This window comes from Drepanopeziza brunnea, assembly GCF_022702325.1.
Source record: "Drepanopeziza brunnea f. sp. 'multigermtubi' strain 214-2 chromosome Unknown ctg14, whole genome shotgun sequence".
NCBI lineage: Eukaryota > Fungi > Ascomycota > Leotiomycetes > Helotiales > Drepanopezizaceae > Drepanopeziza > Drepanopeziza brunnea.
Genome location: NW_027094077.1, coordinates 1055546 through 1074667, shown reverse-complemented (window position 1 = coordinate 1074667; position 19122 = coordinate 1055546). Strand labels below are relative to the sequence as shown.

At 54.3% G+C, this 19122-nt stretch overlaps 6 protein-coding genes across 6 annotated transcripts; 2 read left to right on the top strand and 4 right to left on the bottom strand.

The window, feature by feature from the left end:
* Positions 1 to 64: 64 nt before the first annotated feature.
* On the top strand, positions 65 to 1342 carry L3040_007896 (uncharacterized protein; the record flags this gene model as incomplete). The annotated part of the gene is made up of 3 exons (XM_066154746.1): positions 65 to 86; positions 406 to 452; positions 599 to 1342. The coding sequence occupies 3 exons, from the start codon at positions 65 to 67 to the stop codon at positions 1340 to 1342; spliced, it is 813 nt and encodes a 270-aa protein (XP_066010646.1).
* Positions 1343 to 2084: 742 nt separating this feature from the next.
* L3040_007895 (uncharacterized protein) lies at positions 2085 to 3515 on the bottom strand (the record flags this gene model as incomplete). Its single annotated transcript, XM_007295608.1, has 3 exons — positions 2085 to 3023; positions 3079 to 3427; positions 3502 to 3515. 3 exons carry the CDS (start codon positions 3513 to 3515, stop codon positions 2085 to 2087), a joined length of 1302 nt encoding a protein of 433 aa, XP_007295670.1.
* Positions 3516 to 4159: 644 nt separating this feature from the next.
* L3040_007894 (uncharacterized protein) lies at positions 4160 to 5266 on the bottom strand (the record flags this gene model as incomplete). Its single annotated transcript, XM_007295609.1, has 1 exon — positions 4160 to 5266. One exon carries the CDS (start codon positions 5264 to 5266, stop codon positions 4160 to 4162), a length of 1107 nt encoding a protein of 368 aa, XP_007295671.1.
* Positions 5267 to 7008: 1742 nt separating this feature from the next.
* L3040_007893 (uncharacterized protein) lies at positions 7009 to 8841 on the bottom strand (the record flags this gene model as incomplete). The annotated part of the gene is made up of 2 exons (XM_007295610.2): positions 7009 to 8440; positions 8489 to 8841. The coding sequence occupies 2 exons, from the start codon at positions 8839 to 8841 to the stop codon at positions 7009 to 7011; spliced, it is 1785 nt and encodes a 594-aa protein (XP_007295672.2).
* A 4895-nt stretch (positions 8842 to 13736) lies between these two features.
* On the bottom strand, positions 13737 to 15043 carry L3040_007892 (uncharacterized protein; the record flags this gene model as incomplete). The annotated part of the gene is made up of 2 exons (XM_007295611.2): positions 13737 to 14907; positions 14958 to 15043. The coding sequence occupies 2 exons, from the start codon at positions 15041 to 15043 to the stop codon at positions 13737 to 13739; spliced, it is 1257 nt and encodes a 418-aa protein (XP_007295673.2).
* A 2954-nt stretch (positions 15044 to 17997) lies between these two features.
* Positions 17998 to 18534, top strand: L3040_007891 (uncharacterized protein; the record flags this gene model as incomplete). Its single annotated transcript, XM_007295612.2, has 1 exon — positions 17998 to 18534. The coding sequence occupies one exon, from the start codon at positions 17998 to 18000 to the stop codon at positions 18532 to 18534; it is 537 nt and encodes a 178-aa protein (XP_007295674.2).
* Positions 18535 to 19122: the final 588 nt, after the last annotated feature.

Genomic DNA, 19122 nt, shown 5'->3' with positions numbered 1-19122 from the left:
TCCCCCTCCTGCAGACAGATGCTCATACATACACACAAACAAGCAACTTCTCCTACACCACAAGATGTTGATCAATAAAAACACAGGTAGGCTTCATCTCTCTCAATTCAGTCTGATATCGATATATATAAAAATTATAGCGCTTGACGGCTTCCAAGTGCGCAAAAATGACATAACATGACTTCGGGAGGCAGCCAAGAAAGAAAGATTCCTCTTCTATCCAAGCTGGTACGGAGGCTGAATTGGCCGAGGAATATCATCTGCTCTCTTCGACGTGTCTTGTTATCCCAAGTCTCTGCTTGCTTCGTTTCATGAATGTTGGTTTGAATTTCTAGAGCTTCTGCTTCAAGGCCTTTCTTTCATCGTTCGTCCTCATCGCTCTAACTCGTCACGTTTTGCATCTAGCCATATCAACCTCTTCCGTCCTTCTAGTCCCCTACGAAGCTTCACATGTACCGACATACCACGAGTGGATGAAAGATGAAGCAAGCCTCCTTCCTCCTCCTCCTCCTCCTCCTCCCCCCCTTTCCAGTCCCCGTTCACTCCCCTCACCAGCAGCCAGCCCGACGAAAAGTCCACCACTAACGAACGACACCAGAAAATCCAAGCCGAGACGGCCTCCGAGCCCCTCTCCCTCATGGAAGAATACGCCATGCAAAAAAGCTGGCGCAGTGACGGCGACAAGCTGACCTTCATCGCCTGTCTCCCTCTCCCATCACCACCACCAAGCGCCGCCACCACCATTACCACCATCACTAGCCTCAGCCCCATCCAACCCGGCACCTTCGACGGCCCCGCCCAGATGATCGGCGACGTCAACCTCTTCCTGAGTCCGGCTGACGAGGACGACGACAACGACGACGACGAAGGGGTCATCGGCGAGCTGGAGCTGATGATCGCCCCGACCTCCCGTCGCCGACAAGGCTACGGCCGCGCCGCCATACTCGCATTCATGCAGTACATCACGACGCACCTCTCGTCCATCCTCGCCGAGTTCGGGGGCGGGGACGGGGACGAGGACGAGGACGGACAGACGACGACGCCGAGGAGGACGACGAGGAGGAGCATCGAGAGGAAGCCGACGACGAAGCTATCGCAGCTGAAAGTCAAGATTGGGAGCAAGAATGAGAAGAGCATCGCACTATTCGAGAGCATCGGCTTCGTGAAGGTGGGGGAAGGGCCGAACTACTTTGGGGAGCTGGAGCTCGTGTTCGGGGGCTCCCTGGAGGAGGGCAGCATCAAGGCCTTGAGGGAGAAGTTTGGCGTCGACGGCTACGAGGAGGTCGCGTATGGCAGCAGCCAAGCCACTGAGCAGACCGATGCCGGGACTGGGATCCGATAAGATGTGATGTCTCCCTCCACTCTTCGAAGGTCTGCATGCATGAGCTAGATTGCCACCGCAGGACCACCACGCCTGGGCAGCCTTTCTCGGCCGACAAATGTCCTTCATGACATTCGGAGTTCACACGCACGCAGCTCTCAAACGCTCCCGGTTTAAAAACTGTAGGTCAAAAAAAAAAGAGAAAAAAAAGAAAAGAAAAAAGATGCTTCATTCATTTGACTTCTCACCTGTAAAAAAGAGGAATTTTTTCTTAAAAAAAAACACACATCTCAATTCATATCACCCTCTTATATATAAAAAAAAAACACCCTAGGCCCGAAGATGGGCAGAGCAAAGGCACCGCCCCCGCCGCCACTTTGACCTCCGACCCGCCCAAAACGAACGTAACACCCCTCCTGGACCTGACCCCAGAATGCACGACCACGACCACGAGCACGAGCACAACGGCGCGCCCCATAACGAATACAGCATACACCAGGACCCGACGAGAGAAGAAAAAAGGGAAGAAGAAAAAAGGGGGGGGAAAAAAGGGAAAAGGGGAAACAAGACCTCCAAATGCAATCAACTACTGCAAACAGACTGACTGACTGACTTGACTCTTGATTCAATTTAGAAAGAGAGTAAAAAAAGAAGAAGAGAAAAAAAACCCCCACCAGTTAACTAACCAACCAACCAACCAACCAATGGATCGATCGATCAGAGGGAATGAATAATACCCTATTCGACTATCCGGTCGATTGCCCTACAGACCCCACGCGAAGACACCAATCACTCCGCCCATGACGGCCAGCACGCTCGCCTTCTCGGCGGCGAAGCCCTTCGCTGCGCCAGCGGTCATGTACGGCCCGGTGCCGGTGGTCGTAGCAGAGCCGGCAGGGGGGCAGTTGGCGCCGTTGCAAGCCGGAGCAGAGCCGGCAGGGGGGCAGTTGGCGCCGTTGCAAGCCGGGGCAGAGCCGGCAGGAGGGCAGTTGGCGCCGTTGCAGGGGGTGGCGGCCGGGGCCGGGGCCGGGACGGGCGTGCCCGGGGGGGACGTCCCGTTGGTGTAGAGGGCGGTGCTGGTGATGGGGCAGGTGACGGTCAGGGTGGGCTGGCCCGGGCAGGCGGTGCACACCTTGGTCGTCTCGGCGAAGTTGGCGGGGTGGGTGGTCGGCTGCTGGCACTCGGTCCTGGTGCAGGTGTTGGTGAGGGTGTACGTCTTGGTCGTGAGGCCCGTGGGGCAGACGTCGACGTACTGGGTCGTGTAGATGGTCGTGTGCAGGGCCTCGGTCGTCGGGGCCTCCGGGTGCTGGCTGAGGCACTCGGCGAGCTGGGCCGCGCAGTAGGATTGGTTGGCGTTGGGCGCGGTGCGGCAGGCGTCATCTTGTGCCTGGCACTCTTCGGCGCTGGCGCAGGGGGTGAAGGTAGGCAGAGGGACGACGGATTGGGTCGTTGAGCCGTAGGGGCAGTCAGTGACGGATGCCGGGCAGGAGGTGATGGTGTGGACCACGGTGGTGTACATGGTGGAGGCCGCGGCGTCACATTCGCATGGGTAGACGAGACAGATGCAGGGTGCCTCTGACATGGTGGGCACGGCGGTGGGCACGGGGGCTTCGCTGCTGCTAAGCGCGCTGGTGGTCCCGGCGCTAATGGCGGATGTCTCGATGCCCGGTGTCTCGATGCCCGGTATCCCGATGGTCGATGTCTAGTGGGGATGCGTCAGCTTGGAGATCTGGCGCATGTACAAGGAGGCTACTTACTGCTCCGGGTGGAAGAGGGCAGTACCCTAGCTCTGGGTCACAAGGTAGAGGGACAGCCGGAACCGACGAAGGCAAGCCTGGGCAATACCCGAGTTCCGGGTTGCAAGATGGAGATGGAGCCAGAGGTAGAGGTAGAGTCGACGACGACAAGCCCGGGCAATACCCGAGTTCTGGGTTACATGGCAGAGTCAGAGGTGCCGAAGGAGTAGCCGAAGGAGTAGCTGTCGGCTCAGTCGGGCAGTAGCCCAGAGCAGGGTCGCAAATTGCCGTGGTGATTGGGTCAAGGATGTAAGTCTGGCCCAAGACGAGGGGGGTGAAGGCCACGATGGCCACCCATCTGGCTGCGGACCTAAGAGACTTGATCAGCCGGGGGGGGGAAGCGGATGGGACGACGCGTTCAAGCGCTTCTCGACGCGGGCTTACGATGCGTGTACCATTTTGAACGAGCTGTTGCTTAGAATAGAAGGAGCGTGAAGCGTGAACGTTGCGAGAGGAAGCCGAACAGCGGAAGATTACTGAAAGAGTGACTGGCTTGTTCCCTTTTTTTTGGCGCACTTTAAAAGAGTGTGGTTGGGACGAAAGAGACGGACGAGGAAGAGAAAGCTACTGACTGCCTGGAGATGGCCACTTTATATACTGTTTGGAGGTGTGGGTGTGGAATGTTGGCGCGGAATAGGAGAGCAGCCTCGCTTAAGGTGTGCATTCTTCGCGTGTGAGAGGAAATAAACAAGAAACGTTTTGACAGGCGTATGGAATGCAAGAGCAGAGATGAATCATGAGTCAGATGCCACCAGAAGGAAATTCGAGAGACCAAGACGCGGTAGATGTTTGCAGACTTCTATGTGTCTTCTACAATGCTGATTGTGTTCCCCCAGAATGCCGTCTTGGCGAGACTCACCAGCGATGCGAATCGGTGTCGATCTCTTCTATCATCGTTCGTAAATCATACCATCATACATGATGCGATATTTTCGACTTTCAAGGAACCCTTCTGCTGGCCGCCATATAATTCGATGTAGCCGCCGGTCTCTATCCTCTTCTTCTACTTTTTGCTCGCGAAGCGCGCCAGTATCATCGTACATCATGCGATCTTTTCGACTTTCACTGAGCCCTTCTGGTCGCCATATAATTCGACGAAGCCGCCAGTCTCTATCCTCTTCTTCCACTTCGTGCTTTCGAAGCGCGCCAGTATCATGGTCAGTCGCAACACAACTCCGTTACTCGACTCGTGCTCCTCGCTCTGCATCGGCGTACACGTCCAGCGCCCAAAGGCCCAATTGAGGATATACCTTCCCGCTCCCGCAGCTGCAGGCTCCGAGTTGTCGTCCGTAGACGCAATGCGGGAAGAGGCCGTCAGCACGGCTTTGATCCGATAGACCTCGTCCTTCGGCGCAGTCTTCAGCAGCTTCTCCAGCTTCCCCGAATCCACGACGGCCCCAGCCTCCGCCTCAAGCGTAACAGACAGCACCTCGACCTCGCTCTGATGTCCCTTCTCGCCTCCCTTCCCGTGCTCATGCTTGTGCGCATGCCCCTCCTTCTCCTCCGCTCCCCCCTGCCCCAACGTCCTCGCCAGCCCTCCATCAATCCCAAACACAACATCCACCGGCACCCTCCCCCGATCACTCTTCACCCACGCAACCTGGACCTCCAGATCCCCCAGCCGATCCAGACACTCATCCATCCTCCCCGCAGCCACCCCCTCCCACTTGTTAAACACCACCAGGTCCGTATACCGCGCCTGGATGCGCGCCGTGTAGCTCGTATCCGTGTAGCCCGCCCAGTTCTCCACGTCGATGACGGCCACCACGCCGTCGAGCACGTACGCGCCCCGCGTCTCCCGCGCCAGCCGGTTGACCTCCATGGCCAGCGTGGCCGGGAACGCCGATCCCGACGTCTCGACGACGATCCGGTCCGGCTGCTCCTGCGCCGCCAGCTCCCGCAGGGCGGAGTCCAGCTGCCCGACCAGGTTGCAGCAGATACAGCCGTTGAGCAGCTCACGCACGCCCGTGATCGCCGACGCGGACGCCAGCTGCGAGTCGATGGCCAGGTCGCCGAACTCGTTCTTGAGGAGCGCGAGCTTGTAGCTGGGATTCTGGGCCCGCAGTTGCGGGAGGAGGTTCAGCAGGAGCGTGGTCTTGCCTGAGCCCAGGAAGCCGGTGAAGATTGTGATGGGGATGGGCGACGACATGGTGGGAGAGGACTGGGAGCTGGCGGGGGTAAATACTGCGGTGTCAAGCCATAGCAGGATGAAGCAGTCGTTAATGTTAATGAGGGGTGCAGCTGAACGATTGGTCTCAAAGGTCAGAAGGTCGACGTCTTAGCTAGAAGATAGAAGAAGCTATAGAAGATAAAGGTGACCCCTCAATTATATGGTCTGTGCTCTAGGTCACCACGTGACCTAAGCCCTACGACATATCCCCTTCATACTACCGGTAGTTCTCGCCCCGTATCGTGGGTAGGTCTTAAGAAATTAATCTGCGGATAGTCCTATAGCAGATCTTCAATAACTGAGCCAACAAAGTAAGTCCTTAATCTATTCTAACTAGCCAAAGCTACGTAGTATAATCTCATTATTTCTTCCGCCAAGGTTCAACAGCGATATACGTCCATCTCTTCTTCTGAAGCTAATTTCCTATCTTACGTAGTATTCCAAGAGTTGATTCTTAGGTCTCCAGTGTCGTCTTCTCTTCTCTTCTCTTCTCTTCTACCGCAGCAGCAGCTTGATTTCACAAGATGGATTCCGTGTAATCGGTTCAGGAGTGTTGTATTTATAGAAGAGGGTGTCTGTCGATTGGCAACTTGGCTGCGGATCAAGGAGAGAGCAGGCATCGCTCTTTGCGTAGGTCACCCACTAGCTGGACGATTGGTCGTAAAGGTGAGAAGGTCGCGCTGTGTTCGCTAGAAGGGAAAAGTTGGGGAAGGAGGTGGTGGTGGTGGTGGTGGTGCTTCCTCAACTAGGTAGGTAGGTACCTAGGTACCGTACATAGGTAGGTCTGTGCTCTAACTCCCCCCCCCTCCTCACGTGCTCCAGGCCCCCGCCGCACGAACAAGTGCCGTTTCTTCTCATCGCTTACTTCACTTCACTTCACTTCACTTCACTTCACCTTACCTAACTTCCTTACCTTCCCTCCCTACTACCTACCTTACCCAAGCACCCCACCCCCCTGCCGCTTCTAACGAACGCGCAAACCTCCGAAAAAAAAAAAAAAAAAAAAAACAAACCCGACCAAAGTATACATTACATTACATACAATACCGGCACAACACTACTCTTCGTATAGGTACATAAAAGCCTAGAATGCCGAGAGTGGGGGATTTTTCTTACCGCTACGATAAGCTCATTAGCCTAGTATCTCACTCAAGTGCGTGTATAGATGCACCATATCACAGTTTACAGGTCACAAGTCGTACGGTACTACTACAACATCATACATCATACGGAATATGTAATTGCAAAGGGGTCATGAATTCGTAGCCGATCCTAACGGCAACTGCAAGATCTTGCCAACCAAGCTCCAGAGGTGTGTCCAGGTATCCCTTTCGAACGCGCCTCTTCGACCCATTTGTACGTGCCGAACCCTGCTATCTATCCATCCATCCCACCCGATTCCATCCATCGGTCTCGCGAGGTGGTACTTACAAAGAAAGGTTCCGCCGACGCCGTTGTACAGAAAATAAAGCAAAATCGAATGCAAAAGGCCAGCCCGAGAGGGGAGAAAGAAGATGTGTTCTGCAATCCTTCAAAAGTCCCCAGCTGAAATGAAAATCATTCCGATCTTGTGTGAAAAATGGCACTTGTAAGAGGACAGCGTAGCTGTAAGAAGTGAAAATGAGCTTGTAGCGTGACGAGGTGCAGCTTGGAGTATGCTTGCTCAGACCAGTGACCTGTTGGTACATACCGAGGCAAACATGAGCAAGATTGCGAGACGTCTAGGAGTGGATGGGGTGGACATGGCGGTGCATGTGTCTGGCATTGCGAGCCTTGTTGACGGCACCCTTGGAGTAGATGCTGAGGGTCATGCTGCCTCCACAGATCTGCTTGCTATCGCCTTCGCAGGCCTTGCTGCAGTTGCTCTCGTCAACCTTGGTGGCGCCATTGAGGGAATTCGAACAGAAGCATTGGCCGCCCCACTCGGTGCCGGCAACGGTGAAGCCCTTGGACTCGCAGTAGGCAGCACACTTGGTGTTGGAGACAGCATGTTGGCCGATGTTGGCGAATTCGATGCCGGTGAGAACGCGATCCTCGGTATCCGCGTAGCAGCCAACGTACGACCAACCTGGAGCGACAGGGGAAGCAGAGGTTGGTGCAGGGCCCTTGGCCGTGACCTCGGTCGTGACCGTAGTCCAGAGGACTCGGGAGGATGTAACGTATGAAGTGACCATAGTAGCGGGCTCACTAGCGGAAGAGGCAGGAAGGGTGGAGACAGGGACCTGGCTAGGTGCAGGCTGCTCCACCGTTGATGAAGCGGGTACAGGAGTCGCAGCCGGCTTGGTGGTGGGCTTCGGGGCAGACACTGGCTCCGCGGTCGGTGGGAGCGAAACAGCTGGCTCGGCAGTGGACTCTGGAGCGGTAGAAACAGCTGGCGTACCTGCTGGAGCGGGTGCCACAGCAGCAGCGACATTTTCACCCCATGCGCCGACGGAGATGCCGCCGGGAAGCTTGTCCATGATACCAGTGATAGACTCCGGAATCGGGCTGTCAATGTTGCAAGATCCAGACGGGTCGTTCACACCACCCATCAGACCAGGGCACTTGTCCATCCCCGCATGGCCCGCATCACAGTTGTCAATGATCTGTTGCAGGGTCGCCGTGTCCCATCCGTTGAGGAAATCAGCGTGGAGACTGTAGCCAGTGGGGTCACCATTGGCAAGAACGAATGGCTGACTTCCCTTGCCCGGAGTCCAGCGATCTTGGAACTCGGGAGTGTTCCAGTAGACCTCGTAGAACATGTGAGGGACGTGGATCCAGCCGGCTGGGCAGTTACCATGCGTGGGGTAGTCCATGTTCTCCTTGTAATTGGCGACTCCCTTGGCGGGGTTGTAGCATGCAGGAAGGTGGATATCAGCGCGGAGAGGAGAAGCGTAGCCGTCACAGTTCTTGTCGGGGAAACCAACACCGGATCCTTCATTGTTTGGGTCCTGGATACCGACGCCGTGCAGACCGTCCGAGTCGGTTGGGTACAAAGGACCATCCTTATTCGAGCGAGGACAAGTCCATTGAACTGGTTGGATGGCACCGCCGGAGTGGTCGATGATTTGTTTGCCACCCGTTGCCGGGGGGGTGCGGAGAGCTGAGTTCCCCGTGAAGATGCGCAGTCCCTCGGGGAAGGCCTTGATCTCATCGGTGGTAGTCGCATCGAAGCTGTGCAGATGTTAGCCAAGATCTCCGCGGCACGTGAGGCTCCCTTACAAGTAGTAGACGTTCATGTAGAACATCTTGACTGGCTCGAGCATCTTGGTCGTGGGGTCCTGGAAGTACAGCTTCGGGGTCCAGTAGTTGCTCTTATCATTCTTCACGCGGGAGGAGGTGCAGGTTGACTTGAGAGCTTGGTCATCGGTCATGGTCATGTTGAAGGCATTTCCCCCTTGGATTGTGTGAACATGGGTTGATGCGACCCCGGGGTTGACGATGGGATCAACACGGCCCTCCATGAGAGCGCCATCGCCATAGAAATGGTTGACGGCGAACGTACGAGCATTGGCGGTGGATGCGGTAGCGGCGGCGGCCAAGGCGGCCAAGATCTTTGCCTTTGAGAAGTACATGTTTTCGACCTTCAAGTTCTTCGGGGTGAGGAGTTTGGTGGGTATGATATGTATGTGCGTGAGGAGCGCAGTCGAGGTTTTTAAATATCGCCGGGAGTACTGAGTACCGCCGGGAGTACTGAGTAGTCGCCGCTGGTGCTCTGAAATGACTGAATTGCTGTCGAAGCTGATTCACGAAGAATGGTTGGTGTTGAAGAAGTTGAGGACTCGAAAAGGGGGTACCCGTTGCTCACGTTGAGCTGAAGGAACGGAATTCTCGTTTGAATCGAGCCACGACCAACCAAGAAGGAATGAATGAATGGCCGAAGGAAGTGAAGGAGTGTGAGTTGCAGAGATCGGACACGTCAAGTGCGGTGAAAGGGTAAGAAAGGCGACTTGTCGGGCGGGAAGTGGGAAGGGGAGGAGATTTATAGAAGTTCACGAGGTTGAGGTGGTCGAAGTGGTCGAAGTGGTCGAGGTGAAGAGAGGCAGATGGAACTACACTAGTGCACGCGCAAAGGCCGTTCACGTCCAGAAACCAGCTCCGGACGAACAGACTTCACCTTTATATACCTTTTCTTTTCTTGACTTCCACTATTACTTCCACTTCCACTTCCACTTCCATTCCACTTCCAATTCCAATTCCATTTCCATTTCCATTTCCATTTCCATTCTAACCTTCGATCTGCCACATTCCCCTCCACCCTCATGACATCCCGTAACCCGCATCATGCAACCCACCTGACCTTGGCTCGATATCCTGTGGAATAGCGTAGTCCGGACAGACGTAGGTCGATAGCATGGCGTCTCGCTCGAAAGTGACCTACCTTTTCGAATCGGCCATACCAGGGTTCCGATCACACCCATACAAGGGGGCCCTACCGCGGGACATCTATGCAGCATGGACAACAAATCTGTGTAACTGGATATACTGCAAGCCACACGTGTAGCCACACAGGAAGCCACACAGGAAGCCACGCTGGGCTCTTGTCGATGTTGGTCGTCCAGCGGGCCAGTCCGTGTTTCCCGGGGGGCCAAGCGAGCCATTCAGGTGGGGGGGGGGAAGGGAAGGCCAAGGGGGAGGCTGCATGCACACCTGAAGGGAAGCGTTTCGAAAGATGCAGTGGACATTTCCTTCACGAGGCGGCCCAGAGTTCCAAATAGGTAATCACGCGTTTCTAAATTTATACGTTAGTGGTGATACGTTCAAGAGTCCGGAAGTATCGTAGCGAGAGAGCGAGAGCAGAACAAACCACTAGATCATGCTGCAAGAGGTAGCCTCCAAAGCAGATATCCATCGCATCGAACATAATACACAGGCGGAAAGCAGGCGCAGCAATGCATACAATATCTACGAGAACCGGTTACCTATCGCGGGTGTAGGGTACACAACACGGCCTGTAACCGATGCATGGACGCTCGCGCTGCTGCATCAACAACCAATTTGGAGGCAGAAGAGAGGGCAAAGTCTTCCGAGCAGCTCAAGAACGAGATCCGGTAGCAAGCAGAGCCTGAGATGAGCGTCGTGCAGCCGCCGAGCAGAGCAGAGCATTCCCCGTTGCCGTCTCTCGTCCGGAATTCCTTTTTCTTTTTTCTTTCTTTTCTTTGGGAGGGAGTGAATACATGGATCGTATCATTCCACGATCATTCTTCCCTTCCTCTCCTCCCGAATGATGATTGGTGTACCAACGGGCAACTCTCGCGTTCCTCCTCCTGTCAGGTACCCTCCTCTCGTTCCTGCAGGTCACACGGATCCCGCGATCAACCGCTCCCCTCCGTCCCGACCGCGCGGACGACGCAGACTAGAAAAAACCCATCGATGCGGTTGGGTGGTGGGTGTTGGGGGTACCGTACCGTACCGTACCGTACCTGCGTGCGCCCAGTGGATCGATCGATTGGTGCGGAAGTCCGAAATGCGAATGGCGAATGGCAGATGGCAAATGGCAAATGGCGGTGGCATCTCGCCGGTGCGACCGCCTGGAGGGACCGGGACCGGCGGGACCCACACATGCAGACCACATGACCGTCCAAGCGACAAGTCATCGCGGAGAACACGGACTCTGCCAGCCAGCCCGTCTGAACAGAACCACCGACCTCCCATCCCATCCCATCCCATCCCATCCCATCCCGCACCGCCCGTCTGCCGTTGGGCCGACTGAAACTCGAAACTTGAAATGAGGTCGGACGCCTACTTTGGTGACCTGCTGGCCTGTCTGACAGATGAGGACCGCTGGTGGCCAGTGGGCAGTGGGCAGCCAACGATCCTGGATCAGGCGGAGCAGCGACACGCGGGTGTGGGTGTGGCTGTGGGTGTGGCTGTGGCTGTGGTGCCCGGGGGAAAGAAGGGCCGTCGATTGGATGCCGCCGCTTTTTCCCTTCCGCCGCATCAACAGGCAAGGGGAGAAATGTACGTATCATGTGATCAATTCCATCTCTGGTTTTCATGTCTGTTTCTTCTTCTTCTTCATATCTATTCTCAGCGTCTCGCTTTTGCCATTTACAATCTTCGGTACTGCTGTTCGTCCTTGTCTTCTTCTTCTTTTCTTCTCCCTTCTTTTTCGGGGATGATCCTCATCATGGCCAGGTCCTCGAGAGTCACAGTCCACCATGTTTTCTTGAGTCAAGAGAAACAGTGCGGACATCTTGCTCCGTCCCGGACCCCGATTCCACAACTGACTCTTTTTTCTTCTTTTCGCATGCCTTTCTTCTGTCCTTCCCAAGCCTCCTCAACTGTTTCGTAAATTTCGCGTTCCTTCCGATCCTACCTGTCACATATCACGAAAGCCACAATCTGCCTGCGGTGTAAGCTACAGATCCGGGAACCGGGTTTCACGTTTAACATATCTCTTGATCACGAAACAGTGTTTGCGGCCAAAGGAGACCAGCATCAAGCTGGGTACAGGACATCTTTCTTCCCTCTCTATAGCCTGGCCCTCTCCTTCTTTCCTATGCAACTAGCGTAACTCCCGTGGAGAATCTCACAACAGGAGCTGGGGGGACAAACCTGAGCAGTCACTCTCTGCAACCAGATTTCCAGTCCAGTCAAGTCCAGTCCAGTCCAGTCCAGTCCTACCCACCACCTCTCTCACTCATCCCACGAATCCACCTCTCTCCGATTCCCATCAATCGTATCATCTCCAATCACGAAAAAGCCAAGATCTGCCGTACGAAGCAGATTCAGATTTCAGACCCAGGACCCGGGTCGAGGTCCGCCCATTGTGTGCCTGTGTCTGTTCCGTACTCCTCCGAGCCGTCCCCAATTACAAATCCAGCTCGCTGTTCTAAACCCCCCGTGTCACCCACATATGATCAGATCAGAGAAGAGGGAAGGTCTCGACCCGTCCATCCACCCATCCATCCATCCCTCCATGAACCGCCTCGGTTTGGAACGTGGCAAGGACTCTCGCATATGCACATACAAACAAAACAAAACAGAAACTGGATAGGACAGAACATGAAATGCACTAAACACGTAAAAAATTGTCCGTCGTCGTCGACTGGTCACGTCGTACATACAAGCAAAAGATAATCGATGGATGTCGACGCATATCAACTCTCCCACTCTAGGTACTCCGCCTCCACCAAAGATCATCTCATCTCATCTCATCTCATCTCATCTCATCTCATCTCATCTCATCTCATCTCCAGCCCTCTCCCTCTCCCTCTCCCTCTCCCCCTTCTTTCCCTCTCCAACCTTACTCCCTATCTACAACCAAACCAAACCATGCCCTGCTCCCTACTGTACCGTACCATACCGTACCGTACTCAAGCCACTACCTACCTAGCTACCTGCAATCCTCATTTCCTTCCTTCCTTCCTTGTCATCCATCCATCCCTCTCATTCATCCATCCATCCTCCTCCTCCTCCCCCTCATCCCAACTCAAAACCCAAAATCCAAGCTCTCAAAGTATATCTCAACATCCCATCTCAGCCCAGCTATACACACACACACACACACACATACACTCACATACATCTTTCCTCGTCTCATCTCTCCTCTCCCCATCTCTCCCCATCTTATCTCTCCCCATCTCATCTCTCCCCATCCCAACTCATCCCATCTCAAAAGAACCAAAGGTGCAAAAACGGCGCTAACTGAGGTGCTCGTCCTGCAGCTGACTGACTGACTAACTGACTGACTGACTGGAAGAAAGAGGGAAAAAGGGAAAGAAAGACAAAGAGGGAGAGAGGGAGAACGACTCTTTCACGCAGAGAGGTCGGCCTGTCGCGAGAACTTTGGGGTGGGCTGGTGCTTTTGTGCTTTTGTGGTTTGGAAGAGAGATCGGAAGAGAGACTGGAGGCTCTGGGGGGCTAATAAAGAATAGATAGATAGATAGATTGGCAGATAGATAGATACCCGTATATCCGTACGTACGTACGTACGTACGTACATACGTCGCGAATCCAAAACAGAGTTTGAATAGGGAAGTGCGTGTGACTTTTCGAGAAGGTCATGAATGAGACAAGACTGAAGACAGGAATGTAACGTAATGTAATGTAATCTCGAGAGGTGGCGAGCGAGCGAGCACAGGATTTACCGAGTCGCGCTTTCGATCCCTCTTTAAGGATAGATAGGGTAGGGTAGGATAGGGTAGGATAGGTTAGGATAGGGCAGGATAGGATAGACAGGTGAAGCACCTGCAGTATGTAAGTAAGGTAAGGAAGGCCCGTGGCCAACTCTTCTGCTAGTTGATCGATAGGTCTGTCTATCTGTCTAACTATCTACCTATCTATCGCTCTATCGCTCTATCTATCTATCGCTTGACATAGCAAGCTATATCTATCTACCTATAGACTACTAACTAAACCAAGCGAGCATATCCCATCTCAAGGTGTCGTCGTCATCATCATCATCATCATCATCATCATCATCATCGCTTTCTCTGTGCCCGAGAGTTCGAAAGCCAAAGATTCCCTACGCGTCCTTCGCCGCCGCCAACAGTACCTTCCCAAACTTCTGAACCTGCCTCTGCACCTCCGCCGGATGCATCGTCCCCGTAGCCGGTCTCGACAGGACCGGCGTGCCCTCCAAGTCCCTCCGCGCGGTCGCTGTTGCGGTCGTCGGAAGCGCCTCCTCGGCGGCCCCTTGCCCTCTCGCCCTGCTCCTGGAATGGAACTTCTCCAGCACGGCATGATCCTGCCCGTATCTCTCCTGGTAAGCCTGCAGGATCTGCAGCGTGACGTTCGAGCCGCCGCAGACGACGATGACGATGTTCTTCTGGGAGAATTCCTCCGGGGAGAGGGAGGGGAAGAGGAGCGCGTGGAGGGTATCGCTGTACGCGGGCGCGATACTGGCGCCGCAAGCCGGTTCCACGAGGATCCGCTCGTCGTCTGCGAAGTTGACGCACGCCATGGCGGCTTCGGCGTCGCTCAGCACGTGGCTGGTGACTCCCTCCTCCGCCTCCTCCTCCTCCCCGCGCATGGCCCACGTGAAGGCTTGGCTTGCTACCTGTGTCGCGCCGAGACTGGAGGCGATGCTGGTGATGCCCGGCAGGCGCGTGAGCTTCCTGCTCTGTACGCTGAGGTTCAGGGAATCCGCGCCTTTCGTCTCGACGGCTAGGACTCGCACCCCTGCGGCGAGACGCTGATGGTGCTCGAGCCCGTGCATGATCCCGCAGAATAAGCCGCCTCCGCCGACGCTGCATACCACGGCATCGTACCCGAGCTTCCCCATCTGATCGTCTTCCTCGAGCTCGTCGATGATAGTAGCTGCCCCCGCCCAAATATCCTCGTGATCGAACGGCGGCACATAGACCCCATGCTCATCCTTGTCCAAAAGTACCTCTCTGAGATAGGCATCGGCTTCGCTCCAGTGCTCGCCCGTCTGCACCACGTCAGCGCCTAGCGCGCGAAGCTTCTCGATCATGAGCGGTGTGGTGCTGAGCGGCACCACGATTGTTGCTGGCCGCTTAAGCGTGGTGGCGGCGACGACGCAGGCGAGGCCCGCATTGCCGCCGGAGGAGCAGTAGAAGTGGATGGGCTTTGAAGGGCCATGGGTGGCGATTGCATTGCGGAGGAGGTTCCCAATGCCGCGTGATTTGAAGGAACCGGACGGCTGGAGAGTCTCGAGCTTGAGGTAGACGTTGCTGGGAGGAATTAGTTGCGTTTCCTCGGGAGAGGGAGAGGGGGACCGTACCAGCCTGCTGCGCGGGACAGAGATACAGACTTGACGCATGGAGTCTTGAGCCATGGTTGAGGAGCTGATTCTGGGTAGCGAGTCATGATGAAAAGGGAGGATCTGTCCTCGGTATTCAACTAGGGGTGGAAGTGTGGCATTCTTTTTTATTTGAAAAGGAATCATCCAAAAACTGATTTTGTATTTGCTCGGTGAGATGTTCGCCCGTGAGGCTGGACCTGTGGGGGGAAGGGCGTCAAGTAGTGGGGGTCAAGAGGAGAATAGGTGCATGCGTCACGTGATCCTGCGGGATTCTTGGAGGACGTTGGCGTTCCATCGAGGCAGGAGCTGGCGCGACCCGATGTCAGCCGAGTGTGGTGTTTACATTCAGAAAATGCGATAACAAGACAAGAAGAATCGGGTGCATTTAGAGGTTTCTAACTGTTTTTTTGAGGCGGAAGGGAGGTATGACCTGATCAAGATCAAATTTCGAAGTGGGTTAATTAGTGGTACCAGAAAGGACGGCGGAGGAGGTTTACGGAGTGCACTCACTGGCTTGCTTGGCTTACTCTCGTTAGCAAGCTGCTGCCTGTTTAAGAACCATTTACTGATTCCCTCCACGCAAGACCACGCACGCCCTTGGAATGCACCAGTCCAGATCACCACATTGCCATCCCTCAGCCATTCCCCTAACAACAGAGAGCCAAATCCGGCCCTACCTTGGGTGATTCAACTTCACAAGGCCTTCTCTTCGCTTAAGTTTTTCCACGGCCTAGTACCTATATATCTGCTCGAACCTACAACATCTGTACACGAATCCCCAGGATTTCTACAATCAGAACGAGTCCAACACTCCCCTCTTTCCGGGCCCTCCTTCGGCCATCCTCCAGCCACTTCGATCCTTGTCCTCCATCTCTATCACACCAGCACTCAACCCTCGGAATCTTCTAATTCGAAGCAGCGATGGCCCCCAACTGCTTCACCAGCATCCGTCCGTCAAGGCTCGAGGTGGAGTCTCCCCTAGATGGTAATGTACCAGACGAGGGCGCACACCTCATCTAGGAATGGATCCGAAGCGTGAATTTCTGCCATAAGGCTGCCCTGGCTCTTGCAAGGTGTAAGCAAGCCTGAGCACGTAGAGATTCGCAGGACAATCAATCCCAAGTGCCGAGAATGCCCCGGTTCTCAGGAGTTGACTTGATTTCTGCGATGATGCTGCCTCGGGGACATCGGCGGCGACTTCAGGGGTCGGCGTGAACGAGGTAGAAATTATCAGATAAGATTCTGCAACCCTCCAAGGCCTTCCTTCTTGCGTTCGGAGCCGCTACCGGTATGTGGATGGGTAGGTAATCGATGTCAACGTATCCACAAAATAAGCGAGCAACCTCCAACAACCAGAAATAAATAGGTAAAGGATTGGGTCAGAACGGCAAAAACTTCTCTAGAAACCCGTATACCGATACGAGGTCCTAGATATCAAACCTAGCTGAATAGGTTCTTTTTTCGTTCCCGGATCCCGGGGGCCCAATCGTTCCCGTCCAGATTGATCTAAAGATGACCTGCCAACCAAGCCATCCCGCCACTGGATGGAAACCCATTCTGGTTTGGGGGTAGATGAAGTAGGTAGGAAAATTCAGAGGTGAAACTGTCGGAGAGGATGAGTACCGGGCCCGGGCAGCTCTTTCCTCTGCTATATTTTTCTGTTTGTCATCCTGAAAGCGACACGGCAATTATCCATATCAGTCTTGTACTTGTTTCTCATGAGTTGGTTTTTGATAATCTACTATCCTCAGAGCTGCCGCTCTATCAAACAAAAACAGCGATTGCACCTTTTCCTTTGACTACGCCGAAGGACGCCCGACTAATTTTTTCATCAGCTCATGTAATCTCAGGCTCGCTTGGCTTGCTTTTGGGAACACCGCGACTACATCCGTTACGCATTCTTATTCATTTCGCGAGAAGAGACTTTGTTGACTTGCATCCAACCTTCGCCAACTCCTGCTCCATCAAACAACATCCACATAGATCCATATGAAGACACCTCTGCTCATACAGATAATTTCATAATGTTAATCTTTGTCGCGCAAGAAGCGTCCACCGCTATACAGACCCCTCTAAAAAAAAACAAGCCGCCGAAGCAGAAGTTCACCCTCTTCCCAAAGCTCGATCGAGCCCAAGCTCCGCCACCGCATATGGAGACACGCGATCCCCGGCCCTCGGGTCGTCGACGTCGTCTATGGTGAGGCACAAGCCGGCTACTTCTCCTTTCACGCCGAGATCCCAGTTCTTCTGCACGTCTGCAAGGAGTCTCGCGTAATCGGGCTCGGCGTCTACGGCATCTGGTTTGGCAGCTCTTCACGCCCAGCTTGCACCCCCTTCGACTACCAGCGCGACTGTCTTTTGTTCGGTGATTATCCCGCTTTCTCTTTCTTCACACCACACTCAGCTGGAAGTACCGATGACGTCTTCGGTGAGCGCGGGATGAACCGCGTGATCGGCCCCTTGGGTCAGTTCGAGCTAGCCAGCATCCGCAAGATTGCAATTCCGGCCATCTTCCTCTCCAAGTACCGGGAGAAGGATTCCGCGACGGTCTTTCGAACACTACTTGCAAATTTCAGTTCGTTGGAGTACCTCGTTATCGTCAACGAGGAGCGCGATCCGTACGCCTCCGGCGCTATGCTATTTCGAGAGCTGGACATCGGGGAATGGTGCTGTATCAAGTGCCTGCTCTATTGTACCAAAATCTGCCAGCAATTCTTACAGCGATGAAGATGGCTTTGAGCATTGGCGCTGGGGTCAAGTTTGAGTTACGCATACGGGGTGTCTGTCGCGGCGAGAACAGGCGTCATGTTTCTGGCTCGCGCATTGCTCGAAAGCGCATATAGAATATCACAGGAGGCGATGATGAGTCAAAGTTCCTGCAACGCAATATAGTTGAAGAGCCAGAGCAGTGGCCCAAGGAAGATGATCTGGAGGAGGAGAGAGCTCAATATGTGATCGGTACCGAGAGGCGGAGGAGTTGAAGGGAGAGCTTCTAGGTCTCGAGGAGGATCAAAGATGGATGAATAAGGCGTCAGAAATTTTCCTGGGTGGGCAAATGGCGGTTGTCATTTCTAGACGTGGTTTTGTGGCACCGAAAACTGGTAGAATTGCCAGGCATGCGAAGAGGCCAGAGACCCGCGCGACCGAGAGACTTGGCTTTATAGAAACTACCAGGATAATACTGCAGAATGCCCTTGCCAAGGCACTGATCGAGACGGGTCGGATAGTCTTACCTAAGATGGACATTGACCAGGACGAGGAGAAGAGGTTGCAGGATATCGGGGAGCGCGTTGCGCTCGACACTCTCGGCTCACACCGATATGCGCCAATAGTCGCATATCTCCTCCCCCACGCCTATCAGATGCGGCCACTTGAACGGCGGCTGATCCGGTCAATTTTAGAGGAGGAAGAGAGAGCTAGAGTGGACTTTGAGCATTTCGGCAGGAAGCTGGAGGCTAAGATGAAGGGCCTGTCACCAGCAGACTTCTCTGGGATCGTAAAACACAGAGACATGCGCAGTACAAAACTTTTTAAGTGGGACTTGGGGATTGTTTAAGGAGCGCAGGATACTCTCGGGCGATTCTGGCTTGGACCCAACGAGGAACATGGCAGCGAACATGCCCACTGCTACGCCGAGGGCCAGGTCGACCTTGTGCCGCCGAAGACAGAACATGACAGCGATGGAGAGTTACGCGGAAGGCTCTTGACGTAAGATGAGGGTGTATGATTGTGTATGCTGATAGATATTCTCCTAGTCTGGCGATTCTCTGTAGTGTTTGGATGGCCATCTTGTCTACCCGCCTTCTTGATTCTTGTTTGCTGAGTCTTCTAGAAAGACTGCTTTCGAAAATGCCCTCGCTTAAGTTAAGCGACAACTCCGCAGAGCCGAGTCCTTCACGCCAAGGATCGTGCATCTTTGCGTTGCCCCCAATACGGAGAACTGCTACCAAGGTGAGAAATCTCAGATACCCGTACTCCACGGTGTATATATCCAACGCTACCTACCACACGTTATAAGAAACGACTCCGACTCTACGCAGATATTTGACCATGCCTTCGGAGAACGTAGACAATAATACCATGAACGGCTGGAAGCTTACAGGTTACACCGCAAAGCGGAGATTCGAGCACAAGCGAGCTCGAG